Below are 21357 nucleotides of genomic sequence, written 5' to 3'. Positions count from 1 at the left end.
AGCGACCAAAGCTATGGTGGCGAAAGGCGACCGATGGTGGTGGATCGGCTGTGCAGTGTGCAAGGCCCCGTTCAGCCCCTCCCGCAAGCCCGCCAGCCCGCTGCGCATGTGGACAGGGAGACAGGACAAAGGACTGGCCGGTGGGTTTCACCAGTCCCATCGCTTCCATCCATTCCGTAGGTAGGTTATCTGAAGACCCTTTTCGACCTTTGGAATTTCGAGGTTACCGTTTGCAGGTTCGCTTGGATATTGGTATCTCCAGCTGCAAAGAGTGTATGCAATTGATGTCCTAGCGTGCAGCCAGGCCCAGGCAGTTTAGCCCGTTGACTTGAATCGATGCATCAGTCAGTGTCAAGACAGTTGCCGGTCCCAAGTGTCCTAGGCTGTTTCTCGTACTGTATCTGGGCCACAAGAAATCGACACTAACAGCAGTAGGGCGCTCATCGCTTTTTCAGCTTCTGGGGCGCCTCTTCTTGGCCCTTCGGAAAAGCACGCCTCTTTGAGCGGAAAAGATGCCGGGAAATGGAGCTAAGCCAGTGTCACGAATAGGTAGTAGTGCGTTCCGGTTGACGGCGGCGGGTTGGTCTACAGTAGCAATCCCACAAATGTCAAGGTCGATTTGCGAACACAGCGAATGCGAGTCAGTTGTCAGGTGCCGTTGGTGGTTGGTGGTTGGTGGCTGTGCCATGCATGCGTTGTCGGAACTCAACCGACATGCTGGCAGGTGGCAGCTTCCCACCATCCACATCTATCTGACCATCAATCTTTTATGGCCTAGGGAGAGTGAGTCCTATCAAGATCAACAAATTGATGATACAAAATGCTTGCAATTGGAAGGCGCTACCGATATCAACAAAGGGAGACAGCTAGAACATCTCTCGTACTGACCTGTGTAGCAAGTTAATTGTTTGTTGCCAAGTTGCCAAGCACATGGTCCTTCTCATTTCGTCAGTCAACCCGTCAACGCAAGGCGACTCCTTCTGCCTAGCTTGCTAGCCAAGCACCAAGCTTGCTGCGGTCCGGCCAGGTGACGGATGGACTGACTTCGCGATTGTCTCACGGCCATATTAGCTTGGAATGGAGTTCTTGTCTGCTTACTATTCTGCTCGATCGGCTAATCAGACACTGCATGCGTGCCCCGTAGCAGATCCATTTTTGCGACGAGGTGGCATTGATTTCGTAGCCGCTACTCCGTACTTGGGTCTCGATTCGGTTGGCCGTCAGCAATATCTGGGTCGTTCTGGCGTGATGGTTGGCTCGTTGGGGACGTTGCTACTGGTCGCCGACTTACTCTAAGCCTGGGTGCCTGGTTAGGCCCGACGCTTGCCCGCTTCAAGGCTGAGTTGTTTGCTTCGACTGGCCCTAGACTTACAATTGCCCCTGCATTTATTGCTTCCATCCTCGCTTCGTCGTCATTACCTCCCTGCAGCTTTGAGAGTGTGCCTGGCGGCCTGCAGGTTGCTCCGGGAGGCAAGTGAACCGCCAGAAATAGCAAACCAAGCCAATCATGGATAACTGGGGTAGGAGATACTGCGCCGTAACAGTAGGATTCATATAAGTACTACAGCCCCGTCTGGCAAGTTGCACTTGTTTTGTTTTGATCCTTCACCCATCCATCTACCAACTCGTAACATTCGTCCTGCGTTACTTCGTAGTACTACCCTTCGCCACTTGAACATCAACTACTCAGTAAAACGAATCAGCTACCGTCCATCAAGATGCACAACCAAGTCCTCCTCAGCGCCGCCCTTGCCGGCCTCGCCTCCACCGTGGGCGCCACCTACAACCACGCCGCCGCCAACCAGCTGCGCGACCTGACCGCGCCCGCCCACGTGGTGGCCCGCCAGGCCTCCGAGTCGGGCTCGTCGGACTGCACCTCGTCGGCCGTGATGCTGATCGCCGGCCTGCCGACCCCCACGGGCGAGCTGCTGAGCTACTACGCGACGGCCAGCGACGTGCCCCAGTTCACCGAGACGGCTATCCCGACCAACCTGGCCTCGGCCTGCTCCGCCCTGGGGACCCAAATGTCGGTGCCCTCGTCGCTGTCGGCGCCGCTGTCGAGCTACGAGTCCACCCTGCTCGGCTGGTACAGCAGCCACACCCAGGACATCGCCGGTCTCATGTCGGCCTGCACCGCCGACCCCGTCTTCTCCAGCGCCGAGAGCCTGCTCGCCCAGGTCACCAAGGAGCCCGCCTGCAAGTCCCTCCTCGGCGACGCCAGCATCGCTCTCCCCACTCCCACCCCCACCGGCTCTGCCTCCGGCTCCGGCGAGGGCGCTGCCCAGAGCTCTGAGCCCGCCAAGGCTGCTGCCCCTAAGCCTACCGCCATGGTCGCTGGTGCCGTGGCCGCCGCTGGTTTCATCGGCGCCGTTGCCATGCTGTAAGCTGGCTACATGGGAACGATAGACGCGGATTGGAATGGATAATGATTAATGGATGGATGTACTATACGCATAAATGTAGTATCTAGTCCCAACGAGACTGCGACTCTAATATACCCTCGTCTCAGATCGTTTTACACATCGCTTTGTTCGTGTCGCTGTCGGACAGCCACTGACACATTGTCTGTTCTTCTCGTGACCTTCCAGCTTCTATATACGTGCCCGTCCTCTGAGCGATCTTATTTCTGTAGTTTTCAAGTCGCACTATGCTTTGACGGGTTCTTCTAGTCATGGGATGCCAATGCGACGGGAGACACCATCGTACCATCTCGGCTACCTACTTCACGGTGGTGTCCCCACCCATGCTGACCGAAATCTGTTGAGCCCCCTTCCGGCCACTACCCAATCACACAAGCAATCTTTTCCCGATGTTCGACGACTGGGTCTCGGGCTGACGAGAGGGCCCGCTGGGCGCTGCGCTGTAAATTCGCTAGCTAGCATTGAATTCCTTCTTCCCCATCATCCCTGCCCGACTGCGCTGCGCCGTAACCGTGCCGCCTATTCAGGCGGTCGTGGTTGCTGTGCCGCTTGCTGAAGTGTGACTTTGACAACAAGACAGCGCTGGCGCAAACTGTGCTTCTTGCAATTTCGTCGCGGCTGACGGCCAATCTCGGTAGCTGGGGTTTCCCCATAGTGGAGTTTCGTCAACATGGTTCCTTTTAATGGCGGCTTTGGCCCGACCAGGGCTCCAGCGCGGCGCGTCGTCCCCCGTTTGTTTCTTCGCTCAAGGGCAGCGATTGAATTTCTGGTCTCTCGTTTGTTTGCCAATGGGAGACGAAACGTCAAGCCCCTTACGGCAAGATGTATTCTGGCAGTTCGTGATCGCTTGTTTGGCTGACCACCCGTCGCATCAAGTTGGTTTTCGCTGGTCTCCGATTGGAAAGAAAGAGCGTGAGCATGAAAGTGAACCGCGATTGCCTTCGAATTTAGTTATATGTACATAGCAACCTCTTGATATTGCTTATCGAGATTCCGCAAGAAATCATTTCGCCCTTCTATCCTTGTGATAACTCGCTTGTTCCTAAATCAGGGTATATGGAATGCAGATGACCTCCGCGACGAACCGAATGATGTGTGCACCACTTCTCTCCCACCGACCTCTAGCCTCCCTTCTCCTCGCTGGGACCTCATGTCCCGTCCTCTTTCTCAGTAGCCGCCCGTCTGACATGCCATCCCATTGACGGCTCACCCTAGCCGCTCTAGTAACCAATTACCACGCCGTAAGCACGAAACCCCACGGCTCATCGTCTCGTCGACACCCGGCTCGGCGCGATCCACCACGACCTAGGGAACTCCATCCCCCATTTCCCCATCAGCCGTTCCAGCTCCTCGCGCTTCCCTGGGACCACGTTGACGAAGATGCGCCCCCGTTCCTGGCTACCACCACTCCTACCACTACTGCTCATACGCGGCTCTGAATGCACTGCCCCCCGTCCGGGCCCAATCCGAAAGAACGCGCACTGCCCCGGCCCCGCCTGCACGACGCCCAAATCCTTCAGAGAACCGCCCAGGTCGCGCCGCACGTCGTCGGCCGCCGATGCGCACCCGACGCAACGAATCGAGGTGCAGGCGTGCTCGTTGGCCCGGCGGGACGTTTCCTTGGCCGAGCGCTGGCGCTTGCGGGCGCGGTGCTGGTGAGGGCCGGGGATGAACATGGTCGAGGGGCCCAGGAGGGTGGTGCAGATCTTCCAGTCCGTCTCCAGGTCCAGCTGCTGCTGCTGCTCTTGCCGCCGCCGATCGGGGAAGAGCTCCTCTTCGTCCTCCTTGGGCTTCGGCGTCGACGGGATGGGCCAGAAGGACCACCTTCGCGGCGTCAATGGTAATAAAGGTGATGATGGTGCCACTGACTTATCGTTACTGCTGCGGCTGTTGATTTTACTGCTATTGAAGAACATATCGTCAGTGTGCCACCGCGGCTGGTCGTACTCGGCGGTGGGCGTCGTGGCCCGGATGGTCAGCCAGTAGTTATCCAGCCCGTTCTCGGCCACGAAGCGGTTGACAAAGTCCAGGAAGGGCAGGAGGCGGCGGTTCAGGAGGTCCAGGCCCGAGCCAGCGGTCAGCGACGCCGCGGCCCATTCGTGCAGGCTCGGGGGCAGCTGCGAGGCGGCGTCGGTGCCATTGTCCAGTAAGGGCCCGCAGTAGCTCCAGAAGGCATCGCGCCTCACGCGGAGCAGATCTGCCCCTTCTTCTTCGCCTACGCCATCTGTCGCCTCCGTATACCCGCTGTCGCAGTAGGTGATGAAGGCGAAGTCCTCTGCTGGCAAGGACGTGACCTCGTCCATGTTGGGTGGCGGTCGCTGTCAAAAGGAGAGCATGGCCCGAGCTGTTCAGAAGTTCAGATGAGGAGAGTTCCCATGCGGGGGGCAGCAGATTGGATGGGTTGATTGGTAAGAAAGTACAGCAGCTATGTATGTACGTGCTTCTTCGTTGCCTCGTGGCAATTAAGAATATTGACAATAATATATAAATAGATGCCTAAGCTAGTAAGACGGTCGTGTTAATGCAGGCAACTTGCAGGCAACTAGGTTGGAAAAAGTAAGTCGCTGGTTGGTGGGTGAAATGCGTTCGGCTGGGCGTTGGCGGCGGGCGTAAGCTGTCACGGCTTGGCAATCTTACTGGCGCTGGTCGATGCACTGGCGGCTCCACTTGGGGGCTGCACCAATCTCATTCTCACCGGGCCTGGATCCAAGACGCTTCCAGGTTTCTTCTAGAAGGCGGTCAATTACCGTACGATATATACGTCAGCCGTATTGGTGATCCTTGCACGGGTCAGGTACTGGATCGGGCTAGTACGGATCCGTTGGAGGCGATCGTGATACCTAGGTGGCGACGACATGCTACAGGAACACCACAGTACCATACACGAAACACGAAAAACTGTCACGATTGTCAAGTCAAATGCACATATAAGTGTGTTTGTATGTCTTTTTATTGATTTCAAGACAGTATTTATGACTGATGGTTATCCCAGTACCGAACAACTCCAACCAAATCCCCAGGGTATCATGAACTCCAACAGAAAAGAAACACCCCTTCCAAAACCAGATGACCAGGATCCCGTGAGCCTGTAGCTCAATCCCCAAACCAAGACATTAGGAAATCCACGAGCTTGTAGCTCTCACCCCTCCAATAAAACCAATTCCAACAGGTACCTGGGATAACCAAACAGTCTGAAGCCCGTTCTCAGGTAGTGATGATCTGAGAGTTTGAGTAGAAGATGACCAAATGTGGCCAGGGCTATATCGCTGCAATGCGTTGTGTGTTTTTTTTTTTAGTGTTTTTGTTTGTTTGTGTGTTGTTGTTGTTTTGTGTTTTTGTGTTTGTGTGTGATGACTCTGAGAATGACCATTTGGCCATGAGTGTGTCGCTCCAATGAGCAGACGAAATGTATGTGTGTGTGTGTGTGTGTGTGTGTGTGTCTGTGATAGCAACCAAAGAGTACCGACAGCCGCAGTTACTTTGGGGAGAAAAAACCTCGAAGGTGACAAACTCCCCACGACTGCCGGACCCGATAGTTTGGGATGAGGAGCAATTGATCTGCCTCTACTCATCCAGTGTTGTTTGTTGTGTTGATAGTGATCAGTGAGTTTAGGCCCAACCAAGGCTGCGAGACTTGGCCTGCTTGGCTCTCTTGCGTTCAATCACAGCTTGAAGCTTGGCCTGCTTCTGCGTCATGCTGGTGCTTCGAGTGTGTTCGACAGGCGAAGAAGACTCGTCGGAGTCGCAGCCCCGAATTCGGGGGGTGGCAATGCGGACTCTTGGGCGAGTTTCGATGCATTCGTCGTCGTCGTAGTCGACCATGTCAGTGTCTTCACTTCGTGAAGGTGACAGTGATGGTAGCCTGTCAGACTCGCACTCCAAGTCGTCGAGGCTATAATGGATGAATTTTGCCTTTGGAGCCTTTTGGGCAGTTGAAGGACGAGGAGGAGTAGTGACAGGCGAAGAGCGACGAGGTGTGGTAGTGGTAGTAGTGGTAGAGTGGCAAGAAGCAGTGGAAGCAGTATTAGGTCGAGCAGTAGTGGCAGGACGAGCAGTAGTAGTAGGTTGAGCAAGATTGGCAGGACGAGCAGTAGTAGCAGGTCGAGCGGTGGTGGTAGTAGAAGAAGGAGGAGTAGGAGATGACTTTGCTGTCATCATCGCCTTGAGAGTCTTGTGCTTGAGTTGGTGCTCCTTCTTTTTCTTCTCGAGTTCAAGCTCCTTCAGCTTCTGGACTTCGGCTCGTTTGCCCAGTTGAGCGTCCTCTTGGCTGGGAGCATTGTTGTTCTTCTTGGAAGGAAGACCCTTGATAGAAGTAGTAAACCAGCGAGGTTCGGTAGTGGTAGTGGTAGTAGAGGGGCGAGCCTTGGTAGTGGTAGTCACTGTCCCGTGATAGTTGGGAGTGAAAGTAGTAAAAGCACGATCAACACTGGAAGGTCGAGCAGTAGCGACCTTTTTGCTGGGAGCATTGTTGTTCTTCTTGGTAGGAGAACCCGAAGAAGAGCGGGGCTTGTCTTGCTTCTGAGGTGCTGGCATAGGACGAGACTCGTAGCGAGAAGAGTAGTCAGAGACGATGGGACGTTCAACAAGAGCAGCCAGAGGCATGCCCTTTGCCTCGCTGTGGCCATACTTGGTGTTGAAGCCCATTCCGAAGTTGTCTGCCTGCTTCTTGGCTGCACGGTTGATGTGCTGGAGGCCGCGGGAGTTGAAAGTGATACCCATCTTGACAAAGTGGTCTGGAGTTGACTCGGGTTGAGTAGAGTAGTGTTTGGTTGAGATGAGATGTGAATGTCTCAAAGTTGACTGGGCAGGGAACGTGCCAATTGATGGTCTACCTAGACGGTAATAGGAAGAGACCAGAGAGAAAGATTGTTTGAAGTAGAGTCTGACAGATACTTGATCAGAGTACTGTAGTAGACTTGAAATGAAGTTGAGCTGGTGTGCTTGGCTGTGTCAACGGATGTGTGAGGGTGGTATTGGAGTCAGATGTCAAGGAGTATCAGCAGAATATCACTTTGCTTGTCCAGGAAAGTGATAAATCGGAAAGAGGAATTGCAATTTTGGCCGGGGGGAGAGGAACTATTTATACCCTCGAGAAATTAGACTTCGGGCCATGGAAAAAGTGACTGGGAAATCTGCTGAGAGTCCTTATCATGGAAGGTTTCTCGGTTCCTGGGTATATTGGTTAGAATGGGTGGCCCGACCTCGTATTTTATAGCTGACTCACCATTTCGGGCCATTAAAGTTACTCGTACCATGGAACCGGTAGCTAGATACTGATAAACGCTATAGCTTTGGCATATACAGTTTATGTTGACATCGGGCCACTGTCGAGGGCCCAAGATAGGTAGAGTGATTGCCAACAAATTGGCCTTAATCTGTCGGTTTCTCTGGTTGATGAATCAAAATTCGAGTCATCTCAATGGAATAAGCTTTTGATTGTTCTTCTCAGTCCCAAAATCTATCGGTTGGAATGACAGAATTTTCTCTAGGCACCTGCCTGTTGACCGGGACAGGACTATAAGCTTTGCAAGTAAAGGGGGGAGGTTGAGGCAGCAGTTCCAAGATGAGTGGGTTTTCTCGAGGAGGTCTGCAGGGGATACTGCAAGGAAAAATGACTGTCAGACTGCACGGGATCGGTTGATATCCATCACTGTAAGGCCCGACGATTATAGTGAAAAGCAAGGGTTGCACTTCTATATTACCCCAGTATAGAAGATACTTGCCAATGAACTTTCGCGCGTAGTTGACTGCCCGACAGGTACCATGCTGGGAATCCTTTTGGTGCCCTTGAGAACATCCTTGGACATATTCTCGACCCTCATGGGCATCTTTTCTTAGGCTGCTTACTCTCGCATGGCTTTGGGTCGCTTTGGAGTGGCCCGATGGTTTTCGGGTGCGGGTGACTTGGTCTTCTCTTCTCAGGCACGTAGTTCGGGTCCATTTGAGATTTCAGTCAGTATGTTCACCGAGTACTAACAAGATAGGCAAACCACGGGTCTAGTGGAAGTCGGGCTGACAAATTATCCATCATCCCGACGCACAGGAACAAGCGACTTAGGTAGAGTTTAAAGCTTTTGGGAGCATTATGAATTGGTTATTATTATAATGAGCAAGCAACTGAGCAGTACAGCGTCTAATTATTGTACAGCAGTACTCTATGCTCGTGACCTGGGCACGTAAGGTAAAAGTAAATTCGGCGAGTACCTGCCCGCCTAGATAATCGCGCAGTGATCGCTCACACGACGTTCTTGTGTATATGACGACCATGAACGATGATACCCCGGGGCAGAAGAAGGAAATCAGAACAGTAGAGCTGGAACCCCATCTCCCCATCTACACAGCAATGGCGCCCCAAATCCACCGTCGCCTCTTTCAGAAGACGGAACTCTTGCTTCGAGGGTGATGCACTTTCGCACATTCGGGCTCGCCAGCTATCCTCCCGGCATCCCCTTTCAGTAGTGGTAGCGAAGATAGAGTAGTTCCTGTTGCCTCGAGGTCGTAACCTCGATGCCCCATCTCGATAACTGCGGTAGATGAAAGAAACTTGTCCGCTAGAGCCCGCGCCTCCTCCCGTCTCTGGATCATCTCGTGCACAGGGAAGGAAGCGGGAATCATCCGGATGAGTTCCGTGGCAAGGGCCAGCAGGGCCTCGTTGCTCTCCCGCAGCGCCTGTACGGCGGCCAACTCGCTGACATTGCTGGTCATGATAGTCTTAGAACGAGGCGTTGTGGTAATTGATGGGCAGGCCGTCTTCGGGCTGTCATCGTTGCTGTAATGGCAGTGGTGATTGACCTCGGAGATGGCGGGGAGAGACGGCGAGCGAAGCCGGCTGCCGCGCCGACTGGGTGTCGTGGGACTGCTTTTGGCGCCTTTATGGGGCTCTGGTAGTTGCTGCTGGCGTGGAGGGCTGTCACGGGCTCGGACGGTGATGCATGCATCCTTCTTGCCATTGCTCCGCTTGGGCGCAGCTTTCCATTCCGGGACGTCCTTCTCGGCCCGGCGAGCCTTAGAGTTCGCGAAGGGCCGAGGGTTTGCTGACATGTGGCGGTTCTCCATTGCGTTGCTGATCATGGCCTAGCTCGTTGATATGTGGTCGAGGTTGTAATTGCAGATGACGTGCATGAAGAGGACGTATATGGAAGAAGAGAGAGAAAGCTCCTAATGAAGGGGATTGGAAGCCAATTAAAAGAAAAGACGAAAATAGGATCAGATTACAGCCAAGGCTCGGATCGCTTGGCCGCTTGACGTCAGACGCTTTTTAACATGTGTCGTCGCGTGATACCATCGTCTCGTGTTTCAAGGTACGAATAAGTACGACCTTACAGGGTAATGTTTAACTCCCCCTTCCAGGTATCTTTCTGAAGGTAACAGAGTTAAACTTACCCTTGGGGGGTAGTAGGTAGGAAATGAACAGACGAAACGGACGTGCGCATACATCCATTTATTTCTACAAGAAAAGACTCAATCGGCAAGACCTCCTCGTTCATCTTCTGTGTTTACGTATTTATTTTTACACTGCGACTAATTCATTGCTCAATGTTCGCAGACCCAAACGTGCCAAGTCTCCTACTCATACATCAAGAACATAGCCCCAGCTCTTGGCAACGCCGTGCCATGTATCATGCAGATGGCAAGCCCAATTCCCATACGCCTTGAGCTCTATAAATAGGCAAAACAAGCCTCTCATCATCCAAGGATCAACCCGAAGAGCTGAAGCCCCCAATAACGACCATCCAAAGTCCACTGGCACGTGGCATTCGCTGCCTAGTGCCACTCCAGTCCATACATCGCGTGAGGGGGCGACGAGAGAGGGTAAGTCGGAGCCATGGATGAAGCGGTATCGTCGTCCTCGGCTTTGATCTCCTCTTCCTTAAGGGCATCGTTCTCGCTCTTGATGTCGGCATCCTCGTCCTTGACAACATCATCCTCTCCCTCGGCCAGGAAACCACTCGTGATGGTGACGCCAGACTCGTGTAGCGTATTGACGAGGTCGGTCAGGTGGTTGTTCAGGTTGTAAGCGGCCTCGAGCGCGTCCTCGAGACCATTCGTGTGTACGGCCTCCCGGCTGCGCGCCTGCTCTGACGCCTGGAGGGCTGCCTGCGTGGCCTGATGCTGGACCTGGAGGTCCGCGTGGTCGTTCATGAGCGCCTCATGGCGGGCCTCCAACTCGGCGAGAGCCTGATCACGGGCTTGGTCGCGGAACCGTTGCTGGTGTTGGTACTGGCGCTGCATGGCCGCGGAATGGTTCTTCTCCTGCTGGAAGGCCGCCTGCTGGTCGGCGGCATCGAGACGGTGCAAGCGCAACTCCTCCCTGTGCCAATTGATACTGTCGGTGAGCTGGGCTCGGTAATCCCTGAAGCTCTCGATCTGGCTCTGGAGTGCGGCCTTCTGATTGACGTGCTCGCGGCACTCGTCAATCTTGCTCTTGCAGTAGTTGCTCAAAACGGTGCCGTCGGCAACGTAGCGGTCGAACAGCGCGTCAAGCTGCTCCTTGAGCGCGTTGGGAGTGGGCTTCTCAAGCAAGACACCGGATGTGATGTCAATGGTGTCCTGGCGCGATCGCAGCCAGTAGATGAAGGAAACTAATTTTTCGGTCAATTATTCGGGTTGAGAGATTTATATAAACGCAGCCAAGGGTCGCACTTACGGTCGTTGTTGCCCTCGGCATTGCACTGCTCAAGGTCCAACGCAGCGCGGGCGCTGGCCTCGATCTTGTCGTTGATGGAAGACATGGTGGAAAGAGCCTACAGTTATTCCTTCTCCAAGCGAGTTCCAAAAAATCGGGCGAAGTTTGCTTTTCGTGACGAGTTATTGGCAAGTGAGTGGGAATGTCAGTTTGTTGTGGTCGTGGTGAGGATGGAAACTGAGCAGGCAAGCCGATAGAAGGATGGATGCTTTGGGTAAACGTTGATGGGAAACTGAGAAGGCAAGCTGATGAAAGGATGCTTTGGGTGCGGCAATGTTGATGGGAAACCGAGAAGGCAAGCCGACAGAAGGGCGCTTTGGATAAATCGGATGTTGGTGGGAAAGTGAGCAGGCACTTTGACAGAAGGATGCTTTGGACCAAAGTGCTGATGGGGAAGGCACTTTTCCAGACACGCATTGAATGCAAAAGATGGCACAGGTGATTTAAGGACCAGTAAAAACAGATGTAGGTAGGCGATCAACAGTGGTGTGTGGACGACCAAACAACTCGAATGGGAAGCTTACCTGTTGACTTCACCTGAGATTCACGGACAAAGGTGCTAGGACCCTCACACACGAGTTGATAAATTTCAATCTTGAGAACAGTATCTAACACACTGGAAGCAGTAGATTATAACACTTTAGTACGAAGATTCGACAGGTAGCAGAAAATACACGATGCGAAAAGCTCCAGAATTATCATTGATAGGGGTAGTCCTAGTCACGCCAGACCAACAACCCCTTAGCATACAATCCAGAAATGATGCCCGTCTTCCTACCCAAGTCACGGGCCGCAGTAGAACTCGTCGGATAGTCCGTTCCGACGTAAAGATCCCGAACCCCCTCGGCCTCCGTCCACTGTGAGACCCATGAACCCGCCTTCGACTTCTCACAAACCTCCCGGACCGACGGCTCGGCCTTGGCAAGATCCTCAGGCGAGTTGCAGATGTGCCGGGTAGCTGCAAATTTGCCCAAGCTGATGGCGTGGGGGTGACCGGCCACGACAATGGCTCCGTTGGAGGACTTGGAGAGGTTGTCCGGCAAGAACGACAGCGGGATGCTGGCGCTGGGGCGCAGCATAGGGTGTCGTCCATTCGATACTTTGGAAGGGGGCGAGATGCTGTACAGCCGAATGGAGGCGCTGTTGGTCGAGGCCACGGCCAGCGTCGTGTCGTTGACGAGCTCGATGCCATTGGCGAAGGGCAGGCGCGCGGCCACTTCCCGCATTGACGACGGCGCTGGCCGGGTCTTGGAGCAGCGGCGTCATGTCGACGTGGACGAGCGTGCCCGTCGGGAACGACGTGAAGGTCTCCAGCTTGCTGATGATCGGGTGGTCCTTGGCGAGGAAGTGGTGGTCATTGGTGACGTAGAACTCATGGCTGTTGACGAGCAGGATGGAGTTGGGACCGTGGATCAGCGGATGCTGGATAGAATGGGCGTGACGTAGAGTGTGAGATTCGAAGTCGAGATGAAAGACGTCTACTCTCGACCCATCGTGGCGGTGATTGGCAACAAAGAGCGACGATGTGTCTTCGTCGAATGCGAGCCCCAACGTATGCAAGTCCTCGCCCGGAGCATAGCCGACAACCTCCAGCGGAGTCAGGGACTTGTCATCATCTAGGTTCTCATACTCATAGACATAGAACTCGGCGCCGGGAACCGGTCCCGACAAGAAGATGCCCATGACGGTGTTCCATCGTTCGCGGCCGGGATCGCAGGCGACGATGGCCACGCCCTTGCTCTCGATGAGGATGACATCTTCGCAGCTGCGGAGCCTATCACCGAACTTGACCTCATAGGGGCCAATGTTGTTGAGCGGCACCAGTCTGTCGGGGTGGTTGTAGTAGAAGCTCTGGAGGAGCGAGATGCGCGGGTAGATGAAAGCCGAGAGGGCTGCTACCACTAGCACGAGAAACCCCGTCGACCGTGAAGCCATCTCGAGCAAGCTGTTCTCAAACTGATACCAAGTTCGCAAAAAGAGCAACAGCAGAAAGCTGAGATTCAAAACATGAAAGAAGAAAGCCCAAGATTCTTTCTCTCTGTGAGATTCACTATGGGTAGAGCGTAAACATGTATGTGTGCATTTCATTTAGCAGAGCTTAAGACGGAGTGATTTTCCATTTTCACGGCAGCAGAACCCCACCTGTCTGGCCTGGCCCGCCCCTAGAACTGATCCTCCACAGTGGCAGCGGATGCGCCGGACAATTCAATAGCATTCGCATCAAAAAAACTCCGTTGCGTGCTGACAATGCCAAGCAAAAGCAACTTCTGGAATTCAGAGTTGCATTTCAGCTTGGGTCTCTCTTATATATTAACGCTCGATTCATCTATTATTTTGAGACATTGATCATGCTACGTCCTGTCAACATGATCTACAGCAAGGAACGTGGTGCATCTCAGGTAACATCGAGCCAATTGCTAGTGCACTTGTTGGCAGCTCAGGGGAGCACAGCGGGGTAACTTCAGAACTGGGTGTCCCTGGCAAGCCTCAGTATAAAGCATTGCTGCATTATTTTGGCCCGACCACCAACATCATCATTGATTGTAGTGGCCTTAAAAATGGCCTTTAGATATCTGCAAAACATCAACTATTAGATAATAGAGTAAATACCTGAAACTTCCTGAAGCTGGTGGGCGGATCACATCATGCCAGCATTTGCACGCAGAATTGGGGTTGGGGGCGGTTGAATTACTTCCCAACGTCAGCACGATTGCGCTTGCTGTATCAATGTCAATTGCTGACGCCAAGACTCTGTCGGGGTAAATAGTGCTCACCACCAAGGAAGCTTACTGCACTCCATCAAGGCCCATTTATGCAAGGCCGTTTCTAGATGCAAGAGGATGCGTGGCGACGATGCTTGTGTTACAAAAAGCTGTCGCAAGCTCTGAGGTTGGCCATGCTCCAGCCATTATGCTGAAGGGACTAGCAGTAAAGCGAATCGTTCACTGGCCTACCAGGGGACAAGAGACTCGCAACTATTGCTTGAGATGCCTGCAACGCATTCATTGCGCTTCTGGCCATACACGCCGTTTCTTCGTTTATCCCCAACCCTATGGACCAGCGCACGAATGGAGGAGCCGTCCTGCACACATTCACTCTTCTCGGTAATCTTATATTGATCTCATACCATCAGATAAACTACACACATCATATAGGCTTAATTCTTGAGCACAAATGACATTGCTTTGGCTCATTGACCAAACTAGCGGACGAGGTTAATCTGAATGCTCCTGATAGCGGTACCAGAGGCGCCCGTTAGTTTTTGAATGTCTGCCTCCACCCCTTTCTCAGGGGTTCATATTCGTCCAGGCGAGCCCAACTGAAGCTGTAGGTCTTATGTAAGATTGAATGGCCACTTTGCCATCTATGCCGATGCCGAACTTCATCGAAGTGATTGATGGTGTTGCTTTTTTGTTTGAAAATGCTTCCGTTCCAACATTAGAAAACATGAAGACATAGTGGAATCACTGGCGATGGGACAGTTGGTCCATTGGGATAACCAATAACGGAAAAACCAAACAACAGTATAGAAACCATGACAGCGTAGTTGATCAGTGATGGAATAATCAGTACATAGATAGAAATATTGAAGAAATCTGCCTCCCATTGGTCTACTTGCTACACTTCTGGAAGAACTTCTTGCCCTGGAAGTCCTTGTCGACCTCGGAATGGGTCATGACACCGCAGACCTTGGGTCGGTTGCTGTTCCCGGGGTCTTTGAAGTAGACCACGCGCAGGGGGGTCTTGCCATCCTGGTCCTTGGAGAGCTTGTCCTTATTCCACTCCTTGCCCTTGGAGTCCCAGTAGATTGGGTCTATGTAGATGCAGTTGTGTCAGCCAGTTCGATCCTCTTCCATGTAGATAGATAGTATATAGGGCCGACTTACACTCCCACAACTGGTACTTATCCTTGCCTGTCCGGTCGCACCCCTTGACGCCCCACTTGATGCCATCGCCGTTGCCGTACTTGTGGGGGTCACCGCTCTTCCCGGCCTCGAACGCGCCGGCGGCGGCTTGTTTCTTGGCGCGGTCTTCGCTGACGGTGAAGGTTTTGATGCTGGAGTCGTTCTCCTTTGGCTTGCAGCTATATTTGTCGTCACGCTCGAGTAAGTGGCTGCCGCTACCGTCAACTGGATGGGCGGAGATGGAGGCCACAAGTGCTAGGGTGAGCAAGGTCTGTGAGAAGTGCATATTGGAGTAAGACAATTCAAGTTGGCAAGAAAAAGTATGAAGAGGTGATGTCGGGTGAGAAGTCGAGTGGTGCTTCGTATCTGCTCTTCTGTTCAAATGATAATGCCTACATATGACGAGGGGGATGGGTCCCTTATATCATATAACTACTGTATTGGAGGAACGCAATTACATGCAGATAGATACCAATAATAGAAAGGGTAACTCCAATGTGGCTTGAAACTGGAAAGCCTCGTAGGAATAGCTGTATCCTTGGAGTTGATTAATAAGTCACGCCTGTTCGGAGCCTTGGCCTGCCATGACAGGAGAGCGGTGTTGCCGACTGCCGCCTGGTGGATTTCGTGGCGTTGTTAGGCAAATCATCGCGTAAGGGGCTGCAGCTGCGCCTGTAAAGGTTGAACGGAAGGCTGGATGGGTGTAAGACAACCAGCCCTGAAGCCAACGACAAGTCAAGAAGCGCCGCCGCCTTCAAATGCAACAGCCCCGGATACGAAGGCCTGGCAAACCATCGATCCGATCTGGCGCCGCAGGGATGCGCATGACGAACCCATTGGGGGCCGGGCGTGCGGCGCCTCGGAATGCAGTGTCTATATTTAGGGGCCAGAGCCACCACATGAATATCAATCTGAACCATCCGACAGGTAGTACTCAGCCTGCCTGTTCTTAGTAAGCCCCATTCAGAGTGAATGTGCCTTGCAGTCGTACAGTCCTCTTGCAGCGTAGTCCACGAAAGGCGCCGATGACGTCACTTGCGCCTAGCCTGCGGCAGCCAATGGTTACAAGGGGCTGACCGAATCAGCACTTGCAGGCAACTGGTCCCAGAGGTAACACAAACATGAGAATTTCATCTTTCCACATTGTCTGGTTTTCCATCCAAAACCTCCTGCCCCAACCCACTGGACTCCGACCAGGCAATAATGACTATGGCCAACGACGAAGCCCCCTTGCCCCTAGACCTTTCACTGTACGACAGTGACCCCGACCAAGATGACATCTTCTGTAAAAACCTCCTACGAGCGCTCGCAGATGGCACCCGAGAGCCCGCCGACGCCGCGCGGGAGCTCGACGCCTGGGTGACGCGCCAGTCCATGCGCAGTCTGGAAGAGTTCCGCGCCCGGCCCGAGCTCGTCCAGAGCGACGGCACGGTGGTGCACCAAACCAGCACGCCAAATGCCAGCGGGTTCCTCCAGCGCTTCTTCCAGGGCTTCCCGCGCATTTGCGCCCTCTTCCTATCGCACCACCCGGGCCAGACGCGCGTCATCGAGTTCCTCGAGGCCTTGCTCGCGATGCCCGCGCACGACGCCCCGGACCACTTTCCCGACGCGGACGACCTGGGCAACGTTACGACGGTGGCGCTCTGGCCGCGCGGGGTCTTGGATCCGGATACATTCCGTATCTACGACGCAGGTATGTCGGCGCTTTGGTGGTGGCCGTCATCCATGAAGTAGCAAGTATGAGATGTAACTGACAAAACCCCCTTTCCCTCTGACAGAACTCCTGAGCGAGAGTGTCAGCGCAGAGCTCGAGACCCCCGGCAGCGAAGCCGGGACGCGCTGGCGCAACTACCAGTCCGCCCTCGCGCGCATCACCATGACGGGCTTCAGCGACTGTTCCTTCCTTTGCGGGCTGCGCGATATCCTGCCCCAGGGCGGCAAGAAGGCGACGTGCCCGACACCGAAGGTGGTGTGCGGGACCCGGCCGGCGGATATCGGAGGGCGGATCCGGGCCGCGGTGCAGTGGCTCGTGGAGCCCGAGGAGGCGCGCTGGGTGTACGAGCGGTGCCGCGAGAAGGAGAAGACGGATCGGGCGAACCCGCGGGATACGTGGAGCAAGGAGAACTGGGAGGTTTGGAAGGTGCAGCTGGCGTTCTATGAGGGGGACGACCGGGTGGAGGTTTGGGCGCGGGAGGCGGCTAGGAAGGCTTTGTTGCAGATGCGGGCTGTTGAGGCTTGATTATGGGTTTCTGAGACAGAGTAAGAATCGAGCAAAGCACGTAAACAAGCAATACAAGACTTAGCATTGGTGACTTCTAGTGATGCGATATCGTCTGGATCAACTGCTGACACTGCGCAGGTTTGAACAAAATTTAGTCAAACCAGTATTCTAGTAGTTGAACATAAAGGCATCACCCACTATAGCTGGAAACTTCAAGCGAGTGAACATTCAAAAAAGGGATCAAAATTGGGAGAAAGAGAAAGGGGGGTCAGAAATAAAAAAGAAAAAGGAAAAGAAAAGTGACCGCAGGGGGAGTTGAACCCCGTTGCCTTTAAGTATAATGAATAAGAATACTACCGCTAGGCTACACCGGCCCGGTCAAGAGAGATCTCTGTCAATGCGGTTTATAAACCCTCGCTGGTCAGAGTATGCTTTGGTTTCATGGGTGGCTGGCTGGTTGAGTGCGTGCTTAAGCTTTGATGAATCCGTGGTTCAGGGGGCGGGAGGCCGGCATATCTCGCCAACAGGCAAGAAAGAATACAGCAAACATAGTGGTAATCTTTGTTCTCAGTGATTGCTTATTACTTACACTGTACAGTGGATGTAGGATCTTGCTGGCGAATTCATACGCATGTCGACCTCACCTAAGTGATGAGGACAAATGACCGAGCTGTCGGCGATGAAGCCGACATGGGCAGAGTTGTAAAGGCCAAAGGTAACATAAATAACACCAATATGATTTCAGCATACTTCTTAAGATGTTTTAAAGCCCCCTTGATTGATCAGGACCCATGGATCTGGGACGTCTACATTCGAAAGTGAAGGTTGGAGTACGGCCTCACATATCACCACGTCAGCAGCCGAAAGCGGCAACGTATGGCGATTCGGTCACCTTCCATGGCACCGGATCACACCACAACTTTCCTAATTTGCTAGAGAGGTAGTGATATTAAGCTCATCGCTAGTCGTCTACTGGTACATCTGATCGAGGTCCTTACAGTATTCGATCATCGCTCTACATTGGCTGGCACACACTCATCGGCTAGACCCACATCACTCGGCCACCAAAGATCCCACGAATCCAAGCTATTGGTAATGGTGATCTAAGACATAGCGAGAAGGCGAGATCATTCTGCTTGACCCTTCGTCATCATTTGAACCCTTGACCCCTCAAACGCCGGAGAATGGAGTTCAATGTTGTCCATACCCAACTGCCGGGATCCCCCTTTGGGGCAACCCGATCCACTTACATGCTGCTGTGAGAGGGAAGCTGCGCACCTAGTGGACCAAAACCTCCTGGGAGGATCCACTATGAAGTTCTCATGATGCTTTCGCGTTTGAAAAGGGGGCCAAGGAGTCGCCCGACGCGGAGTAACGCGGGGTAATTAATGCGGAGAAAAGCATCCATGCTGTGCCCAGGGTAAGTGCAGTGGAGTCGGGGGCACACAAGCGGTGCACGTCGTCCCCCTTAAAGCAGCCCGGGAAGCCACGAACCAGCAAGCAATCCATAATGTAATCTGGCTTGAACCCCTTGGACCCGAGGATACGATACATAGCTGGCACTCACCTGCTGGAAGTTAACCTCTTGAAGCTTCCAACACCGATTTCTATACCAAAGAAAGAGCGAAAGAAATATGCGTGCGTTACGATACCACGGCCCAGGCGACCTCCGCGTCGAGCACGACGTCCCGGAGCCAGAATGCCTCCCCCACCAAGTCAAAGTGCGCCCAGCCTTCTGCGGCATCTGCGGCTCGGACCTGCACGCCTACCTGTCGGACAAGGTGATCCCGCTACGCGACGTGCCGCACCCGCTGACGGGGGAGACCTGGCCCATCGGCTTCGGCCACGAGTTCTCGGGCGACGTCGTGGCCGTGGGCGCGGAGGTCGCCAAGGATCCCGACGGGCCCAAGGTCGGGGACCGGGTGGCCTGCCAGCCGACCATCTGTTGCAACCATTGCCATTCGTGCAAGGAGGGCGCGGTCAACTGCTGCGATGACTTGGGGTTCGTGGGACTCATGGGTGGGGGCGGGGGGCTGTCGGATTATATTTGCATCGATGCCAGGTTTGCCCATAAGCTCCCGGACTCGATCTCCTACGAGATTGGAGGTAAGTGGAATCAGGTTCCTCGTGAGAAGTAGGGGGAGCGAGTGCTGTCCCATTGTATGTGCTGAGCAAGCGCTGACGAATCTTTCAAGCTTTGGTCGAGCCGCTCTCGGTGGCCTGGCACGCCGTGGAAATAGCCGCCGTCAAACCGGGTGACGACGTCCTAGTTATGGGCGCGGGCCCCATTGGTCTAGCTGTGATACAGTGCCTCAAGGCCCAACGATTCGACGGCCAGATCATAGTCGTCGAGCTCTCGAGCAAACGGAAGGAGTTCGCGCGACAGTGCGGAGCGACGACGGTCATCGATCCCCAGGGGGAGGACGTGGTGTCGAAATGCAGGAGCCTCTGCGGTGGTGGGCAGGGACCCGCCGTGGCCCTGGAGTGCGCTGGCGTCGCTGCTAGCATGAACGCAGCCTGTCGGGCGGTCCGGACCAAGGGATTGATCGTCAACGTCGCCCTGTGGGAGGAGCCAGTGCCCATCGACATGATGGCGCTGCTGTTTGGGGAAAAGCGGCTTGCAACAGGTGAGCACAACTCTCTTCCAGGCAGAAGGATCATGCCGAACCATCGAGTTTACACGTCACTGACCTGTCATAATAGCCATAAGCCTTACCGCATCCGACTTTCAAGCAGTCATCTCTGCCCTCGAGAGTGGGCAGCTCCAGGCGGAGGGGATGATCACGCACAGGATCAAGATGGACGAGGTGGTCCATAAGGGCTTCGAGGCTTTGATGACAGAGAAGGATACGACCATTAAGGTGCTCGTAGATGTCAGAGTATGACGTATAGTAGAAGCTTGAAAGAGGCTAATCGACTTCATATGATCCGCTACTTAGCTGAGACTCTGACAGCCGCTCTGTACAACCAGTATATCATTAGGTAAAGCCATAGCGGCAAGCCCACGAATGTTGTCTTGACGAGATTGAAATATCGTTGGATAAATTGGGTAATGCTCTACTGAAATGTCAAGTACTGTACCGCTAGCTCGGAACCAGCGGATGATCTTGACACCGATGCTGAACCGGGGCAAGAAAAGGGCGCGGCTTATGTAGCTACGAACCTGGCGGGGGTAAGCAGAGATGCATCTGAATTCTGTGTCAATAGTCTTCTAGTTCGGGACCGGCCGACCAATTACAAGTAGTTGGCACCTGATGGATTAGGAAATGATATGCCAGAACTTTTGCCAAGAATTTCCCAATCTGTCCGAAAAGAGGAAAGAACCATCAGCTTACCTCATCCAAGACTGCATATACTTTTCGCCAACGTGCTGATTGGTGCTATATACCGTCACGGGAACCATGATGTGTGCACGCACGGCATGTCACCATCCTGTTCCCAACCAGAGAGCGCCTTCCGCCGGGTCAGTAAGAATGCATGCATGACCCCTACCACCGCTCCGGCTCCCCGCACGTTTGCTGAGATGTATGCTAGACGCCCAGAAGCCGAAAACAAACCATGGGGATGTGCGATCGGCTTGCTACCTAAGAAATACCGCATAAGGGTGGGCAGGCGTCGGTCGCAGGTTGCATTCCACTGCCAAGGCATGGTTTCTGTGCTAGTTGGTTCACTTGCTTAAGCTACTCAGCGTTGGAAGACGCCCGCGGTAACATATGCGCCCCCCTTTGAAGGCCTAATCAGGATGTAGTTGTGAATGTATACTATTGTCGTGATATGGGTTCCATACTCGGCGGTTGCAGGTTAACGAAATCCATCTAACAGCATTCAAAGATAGCAACCATCCTGTAATGCCAGGGAGTAACGCTATACCTCGCGGCTGGTCTCACTGGACAACATCTTATGCTTCAAGCTCCGGAAGCCTAGCTTCACCATTGTATGATGTCTCTTGGCTGACAATGCACAATTCCCAATGCCTTGAAGTGTGGCATGCAGCATCCCCGATTGGAATTGGAGGGTCGAATGGGCTGACCTCACGTGGGCCACTCTGCGGAAACAAACATGAGGACGTAGCGATGAACCCAGTATGGTGTACGGACACACAGAGGTCAGATTACTTCTGGCATC

At 53.7% G+C, this 21357-nt stretch overlaps 9 protein-coding genes across 9 annotated transcripts; 4 read left to right on the top strand and 5 right to left on the bottom strand.

Annotated features, from left to right (window-relative positions):
* Positions 1 to 1718: 1718 nt before the first annotated feature.
* On the top strand, positions 1719 to 2384 carry PG985_011213 (uncharacterized protein; the record flags this gene model as incomplete). The annotated part of the gene is made up of 1 exon (XM_066830980.1): positions 1719 to 2384. The coding sequence occupies one exon, from the start codon at positions 1719 to 1721 to the stop codon at positions 2382 to 2384; it is 666 nt and encodes a 221-aa protein (XP_066681662.1).
* A 1298-nt stretch (positions 2385 to 3682) lies between these two features.
* Positions 3683 to 4723, bottom strand: PG985_011212 (uncharacterized protein; the record flags this gene model as incomplete). Its single annotated transcript, XM_066830979.1, has 1 exon — positions 3683 to 4723. One exon carries the CDS (start codon positions 4721 to 4723, stop codon positions 3683 to 3685), a length of 1041 nt encoding a protein of 346 aa, XP_066681661.1.
* Positions 4724 to 6029: 1306 nt separating this feature from the next.
* PG985_011211 (uncharacterized protein) lies at positions 6030 to 7139 on the bottom strand (the record flags this gene model as incomplete). Its single annotated transcript, XM_066830978.1, has 1 exon — positions 6030 to 7139. The coding sequence occupies one exon, from the start codon at positions 7137 to 7139 to the stop codon at positions 6030 to 6032; it is 1110 nt and encodes a 369-aa protein (XP_066681660.1).
* Positions 7140 to 8792: 1653 nt separating this feature from the next.
* Positions 8793 to 9476, bottom strand: PG985_011210 (uncharacterized protein; the record flags this gene model as incomplete). Its single annotated transcript, XM_066830977.1, has 1 exon — positions 8793 to 9476. One exon carries the CDS (start codon positions 9474 to 9476, stop codon positions 8793 to 8795), a length of 684 nt encoding a protein of 227 aa, XP_066681659.1.
* Positions 9477 to 10529: 1053 nt separating this feature from the next.
* PG985_011209 (uncharacterized protein) lies at positions 10530 to 11006 on the top strand (the record flags this gene model as incomplete). Its single annotated transcript, XM_066830976.1, has 1 exon — positions 10530 to 11006. One exon carries the CDS (start codon positions 10530 to 10532, stop codon positions 11004 to 11006), a length of 477 nt encoding a protein of 158 aa, XP_066681658.1.
* Positions 11007 to 11822: 816 nt separating this feature from the next.
* On the bottom strand, positions 11823 to 13041 carry PG985_011208 (uncharacterized protein; the record flags this gene model as incomplete). Its single annotated transcript, XM_066830975.1, has 2 exons — positions 11823 to 12287; positions 12340 to 13041. 2 exons carry the CDS (start codon positions 13039 to 13041, stop codon positions 11823 to 11825), a joined length of 1167 nt encoding a protein of 388 aa, XP_066681657.1.
* Positions 13042 to 14717: 1676 nt separating this feature from the next.
* PG985_011207 (uncharacterized protein) lies at positions 14718 to 15297 on the bottom strand (the record flags this gene model as incomplete). The annotated part of the gene is made up of 2 exons (XM_066830974.1): positions 14718 to 14920; positions 14994 to 15297. The coding sequence occupies 2 exons, from the start codon at positions 15295 to 15297 to the stop codon at positions 14718 to 14720; spliced, it is 507 nt and encodes a 168-aa protein (XP_066681656.1).
* Positions 15298 to 16220: 923 nt separating this feature from the next.
* Positions 16221 to 17250, top strand: PG985_011206 (uncharacterized protein; the record flags this gene model as incomplete). The annotated part of the gene is made up of 2 exons (XM_066830973.1): positions 16221 to 16704; positions 16790 to 17250. The coding sequence occupies 2 exons, from the start codon at positions 16221 to 16223 to the stop codon at positions 17248 to 17250; spliced, it is 945 nt and encodes a 314-aa protein (XP_066681655.1).
* Positions 17251 to 18866: 1616 nt separating this feature from the next.
* On the top strand, positions 18867 to 20117 carry PG985_011205 (dehydrogenase; the record flags this gene model as incomplete). Its single annotated transcript, XM_066830972.1, has 3 exons — positions 18867 to 19338; positions 19428 to 19859; positions 19936 to 20117. 3 exons carry the CDS (start codon positions 18867 to 18869, stop codon positions 20115 to 20117), a joined length of 1086 nt encoding a protein of 361 aa, XP_066681654.1.
* Between the last annotated feature and the right edge of the window lie 1240 nt (positions 20118 to 21357).

This window comes from Apiospora marii (assembly GCF_038362585.1).
Source record: "Apiospora marii strain CBS 49790 chromosome Unknown utg000007l_segment0_segment0, whole genome shotgun sequence".
Taxonomy (NCBI): Eukaryota; Fungi; Ascomycota; class Sordariomycetes; order Amphisphaeriales; family Apiosporaceae; genus Apiospora; species Apiospora marii.
This window is presented reverse-complemented; position numbering and strand designations above follow the sequence as displayed.